We start from the raw sequence: 5780 nt of genomic DNA on the forward strand, positions 1-5780 counted from the left end.
TTCTCACAGAAGCCACCCCTGCAACCTCCACCATTACCAAAACCCTGCCACACAAACCCAATACACAGAGACACCCAAAAAGCAGTCTGCATCCAATGGCTGGGCCAGGCAAGAGCTCTCCTAGCACGGGGCATGGGTGGGTGGCTGCACAGGAAGCTTTTGCTTAACCATCACCTTCAACCTCTTGGGTTTTACAGTCTTTCTGCGTGGCTCCTTTGTTCCACCTATGCTGGTGGAAGTCAACCCCTGCCTCAAGCAGCTCATCCCAGGAGGGAAAAGTCCCAGGAACTAAAGTGGGATCATAAGTGCAATGACACCATGGTTGGTCTCAGAGGAGACCAAATTTACCACACATGCAACACAGTCTGTCCAAACCCACACAATAACTCCAATGTGTTGCACTTGGTTGCACGATGGATGCCATGCCCAGGTTTTGTTTGATGCTTAAAAGTCCTGACTACACAAGGGAGAAACTGTGTGCTGACTTTCTTAACCTGAGACTGCAACACTGGGTTTTCAGACCTAAGCTAAGGGTTGCCACCTCCTGCTGGTGCATTAGGCAGGGCTTGGGCTCAAGGGTCTACCCTGTCCATAACACAGACCTGGCCAAATAGGTGGACAAACACCTTAGGACACATACAGCATGCTTGCATGTTTCCCCTGACCACTCTCCACCCTCCTCATCCATGGCCATACACAACAAAAAATCATTTACCTCCTCTAAAAAGCCTTACAAATCAATTTAATATTAGTGCAGAGAAGTGTCATGAAGGAATGTGCTTGGTCTCAAAATTCAGGTGCACTTGTAGTAGGATTTTTTTGTTTTTTCTTCTTGGCTGACTTGAACTGTGATTATGTTATGCTTTAGTAGCTCAGAACAAAAATATGAATTAATTAGAAAGTAAGATATCTAAGTAACACCAGAGACAATAACATGTCTCAGCTAGAAAGAACTTTGACCAAATTCCAAACTAAAGGTAGGCAAAATGACAATATATTCCACAGTGCAAAATTGGTAGACTAAATTTAAAGTTACCTTTCTGCTATCTTGTTATTTTAAGTGCTTTAAATTTCATTTGACAGCCTGAAGTATTTTCTGTTTATTCTGCAACAGCTACTATCATAGAATCAGAGTACTCTATTCCCAATTTATTTTTGTGCCAGGATAGACAGGACTTGTTAACAATGGGGACACAAAGCCCATAGGAGGGCTTGGTCTTTGTAGGGTACCTGATCCTAACATGTACCGAAAACTGAGGGTTTAGGGCTGTTGGGTTTTTTTTCTCTTTCATAAACAACTAGAAAATATCATAAAAACAGGTAGTCATAGGTCATTATGTCTTCTTGATTATATATCTAAAAGTAAAGAAATGCCAAATAACTGCACTGTCTTCTGGGATAATGCTCTGTCTTCCATAGTTATTCTGACAGAAGGACTTTGATAATGCCATTAAAGGTCTTTTAGATAGCGTCAAACAAGAGCTGGGTAAACACAAGGCTCATGTCCTTAAACCTCCTACAGGCTGACAAAAATTCACTGGTTTGACTATTTTTTCGTTGGTTTCAGTGGAATTACCATGACTTAGGGCCCACCAAGTTGTCTGTAATGATCCTTAAACTTCCTGGTTTGTCGTCTTTACTCAAAAGCATGCCCAGCTTGGTGCAGCTGCAAATTTGCCTCCAAAATAGTTGGTTAACAATTTATTTTACCACCTTTGAACACAACAAGTTTCTCCTTCCTGAAGGATCTTCCCAGTGATGGAGCTCAGAGATGTCAGAGCTAGCCACAGCTATCAGACAGGACATAGATACCAGTTTTGATCCTAGAATCAGTAATGTGGCCTTGCAATCAAACCAGTCCCAGGGGCCTCTCTGCCTCTCTGTTTGGTGAAACCTTGCCTCTGGAGCAGGAGGAATTCAAAGGGAGAATGTCCTTATTTCTTCTCTATTGCAAGAGGCAAGGGGATAAAAAACTTAGGAAATGCCACTCAGTTGACCACCTATTTAATTTTGTGAGTATTCTGTGCTAGTTGCATGTTGAAGAACAAATTATTCCCTTGAAGAAACTTCTACCTGCTGTTCACAGGAGAGTGTTTAGACTTGCACGCGAGAAACAGGGCATGTTGAAAACGTGGGCAAGTGATACAGTCTTGAAACTGGGAGTATACTGAGCCAGAGGCTCATTTAATACCACCTGTGGCATCATTAATGCTATTATTGATTTGAGACTGTTATGAAGGATGATATTAAGTCTTACTTGTTTGACAAAGCTCATTTTACCAAGTTGCATCTGGGGTAAATATCTGGACATGAATCATCAGATCTGACCAGAATCTCATTTCTAGCCTGACATCAATTATCAACGCACCTTTGATAAAACATCACCTCCTGGGAAAATCAAGCAATAGGTACAAAAGATGCTCTCATCAAAAAACCTGTAATATAAAAAACATTGTACAGAAATAAATACAACAGAACTAAAAGGGAAATTACGTTAGTATGAGTCGCCTGACTGAGTCTATATGTCTGGCACAGATCAGGAGTGTTTCAAAAACTGCCATTATATTTATTCAATGTCAAAACACTTTTTGCAGAAGGAGAAAAACACACCATTATTTTCTCTGTGTAAAATTCCTGGGGCTTCTAGAACTTGGATTTTTAATTATTTCCAGGCCTAGGTTCAGTATCAATATAATCTGTACTAGAGAAACTTTAATTCCTGTTCCCTTACAACACACACTGCTTCCCCATATCTGCTGGCAGTTTATAATCAATCAATCAGAGCTGTCATTGTAAAAAAACAATGTCTAAATGTGCTGGTCATTGTCTTTAAACAATAAAATGCAAACAACTCCATCCCCAAGGCCAAGATATGAAGAACTTGCTTTCAGGGAGTACCACATCAACCCTTTTCCCATTCCTGTTCTTGCACTTACACAGGGCAGATGGTAGAAGAGAAGTCAGAAGATCATTTAATATGGAGAGTCCCTCTCTTTAGTCCTCTGATCTGCTACTTTCTCAGCTAAAAGGTGGTAGATTTTCTCTATATTAATGCAGTGTTCTCTTCTGTGCCCCAAGGAAGCTTAAGATTAGGAAAGAAAGCTTTTTTCCTAGCTTTAGGCTTGTGCACAGGACTGCAGTAAGCAGAGATATCCTTCAGAACAGAGAGCAAAATGTCTGTGATGTTGGGAGACAAAACCTGCAGTGATCTTACTAGGCATGTTTGCTCCCTTTGTGAAGCTACATCTTGAGGGCTGTCAATGAAATGACAATGTCCGTTTCGGTGGATGAGGAACTGGTTGGATGGTCACATCCAGAGGGTAGTGGTCAACGGCTCAATGTCCAGATGGAAATCAGTGACAAGTGGTGTCCTTCAGGTGTCTATACTGGGACCAGTACTCTTTTAATATCTTCATCAATGACATAGTGGGAGTGAGTGCACCCTCAGAAAGTTTGCAGACAACACCAAGCTGAGTGGTGCAGTTGACATGTCTGAGGGACATGATGCCATCCAGAGGGACCTGGACAATGTACATTCACAGCCCAGAAGGCCAGCTGTATCCTGAGCTGCATCAAAAGCAGCATGGCCAGCAGGTCAAGGGAGGTGATTCTGTCCCTCTGCTCTGGTGCATCCCCACCTGGAGTACTGCGTCCAGCTCTGGAGCCCTCAGCACAGGAAAGACATGGACCTGTTGGAGCAGGTCCAGAGGAGGCCACAAAAATGATCAGAGGGATGGAACACCTCTCCTGTAAGGAAAGGCTGAGAGAGTCGGGGTTGTTCAGCTTGGAGAAGAGAAGGCTCTGGGGAGACATTTTTGGAGCCTTCCAGTACTTAAAGGGAGCTTATAAGAAAGATGGAGACAAGACTTTTTAGCAGGACCTGTTGCAACAGGACAAGGGGCAATGGTTTTAAACTAAAAGAGGGTCAATTTAGACCTTCTTTTATTAGATATAAGGAAGAAATGTTTTACAATGAGGGTGGTGAAACACTGGCACAGGTTGCCTAGAGAGGTGGTAGATGCCCCATCCCTGGAAACATCCCAGGTCAGGTTGGACAGGACTCTGAGCAACGTGATCTAGTTGAAGATGTCCCTGCTCACTGCAGAATGATGACCTTTAAAGGTCACTTCCAACCCAAACTATTCTATGATTCTATGAAATGTCACACATCAAATATTTTTAGAGACTTTTTTCCCCAGTAATAACTGTTGGAAGCATCCTTTATCAAAGATTTTCTCTGGACTAGGCTCTCTGTGTAAAGCTGTGAATTTGCAAGCTTTCAGCCCTGTATTTCAAGGGTTACTGGAAGTTCCTTAAACAAGAAAGGAAATCTATATACATGCAGTATAAATGCAGTGGTCATTAGGATAAAAATGTCCACACATGCACACAAAAAAAATCAAAGAAACTTAAAACACCTATCACTTTATTGCATCAGTTCAGAGTAATTTTCCTCAAACTCAACACTAAGATGTGCTGCAAAATTAATACACCACTTTCTTTTGTTTGCAATCCATTTTGATTAAGGTGTTCAAGCCAAACCCCAGAGTTGTTGTGCAGTTCTTGTTTAGGGAGTGCTCTCTCATGGCCCTGGGGCTCTCACCTGAGCATGGGCCATGGGACCCAGTCTGGAACAAAGAGCTCTGGTCATGAACCATGCAGCAAAGGCCATTAGAGCAACTGGGCAAGTGTAACTTGATTGGCCATTGAGAGCTTAATGAGGACTTAATACAGGGCAAAAGGACTTGAAATAAAGTCAGTGAAAAGTGGAAAAGCAGCTTATTGTGGATTAATTCTTCCAATTTTTCAATCGTAATCAAATATTTGACACTTGAAAAATTTTGGCTAGTCCTACTGTTGGTCTAGAAAGGGACTGAGAGCAAGAAGATGGGAGAGCTCCCCAAAATTTTGAAAACCTTTTCCCCCTATTGTTTCAGATGAGGAGAGGAAGAGGATAGGGTAAAGGAAATTGAAAGCCAATGTTTCAAAGATATTTTCTGAATCCCCAAAATGTAAACTAGCTGTTGAAGTCAGTAATTAGACTCCTGTTGTGCTTAGAAAAACTGAAGCACAGGCAAAGTTGTGAGAAGACCTTGTTTCTTTTTTACATACAAGTTTCCTCACTCTCCTCTGAGTTTCTTGCTCCAGGAAGAATTTCTTTTTTGTTGGCAGTAGCTGGTTCTTTACTGGTTGATCTTTCTGTGTTCTTAATATCCGTCATCTCTTTGCCACCTGGTTTGAAGCGTTTCATTATTAAAACAGAGAGCACTATGTATAAGAGGCAGCATCCTGCCCGTAGTCCCGCAATGAGGCCAAGATAAACATTTCTAGGAAAAAAAAAGGTGACAAAATATATTTATATTAATAAAGCTTTCCAGTTCTGAGTGGAACCAAGTAAGATATCAAATACACTTTGGCAAAACCATATATTCTCAGCCAAGTATTGCTCCATATTTTGAGAAGTAACAGAAAGCAATCAATCTCATGATATTTAGCCCCAGACAGGTTCTAATCAGGTCATATACTCCTAGTAGAAATGTCTCCTGTCTGAAGTGTGTTCCCGTTCAGCAGACTATATTTTAGGGCTGGGGCAGGAGGAGGTGCACCAGCTGGGGCTTTTTGCCTGTTGTCCCAGCCTTGCCCCAGCCCCTCAGCGGCAGCACTCAGCACTCCCGGCCACAGCTCTCCATGCACCACCAGTCATTTGGGTCCCCTCTCCAAGTGGATTTTGTCAGGCGTCTTATGCATTAGGAAGCAGAGAAATGCATGATGAGGAAGAG

At 42.1% G+C, this 5780-nt stretch overlaps 1 protein-coding gene across 1 annotated transcript in view; it reads right to left on the reverse strand.

The window, feature by feature from the left end:
- Positions 1-5104: 5104 nt before the first annotated feature.
- Positions 5105-5780, reverse strand: part of LOC104621632 (solute carrier organic anion transporter family member 1C1-like) — a 19129-nt gene continuing 18453 nt past the window's right edge. Inside the window, exon 14 of the mRNA XM_010288164.1 lies at positions 5105-5327. Coding sequence (XP_010286466.1) covers positions 5105-5327 — 223 coding nt within the window. The remainder of the gene's footprint in view (positions 5328-5780) is intronic.

Source organism: Phaethon lepturus, unplaced genomic scaffold, assembly GCF_000687285.1.
Source record: "Phaethon lepturus isolate BGI_N335 unplaced genomic scaffold, ASM68728v1 scaffold17855, whole genome shotgun sequence".
Lineage (NCBI taxonomy): Eukaryota > Metazoa > Chordata > Aves > Phaethontiformes > Phaethontidae > Phaethon > Phaethon lepturus.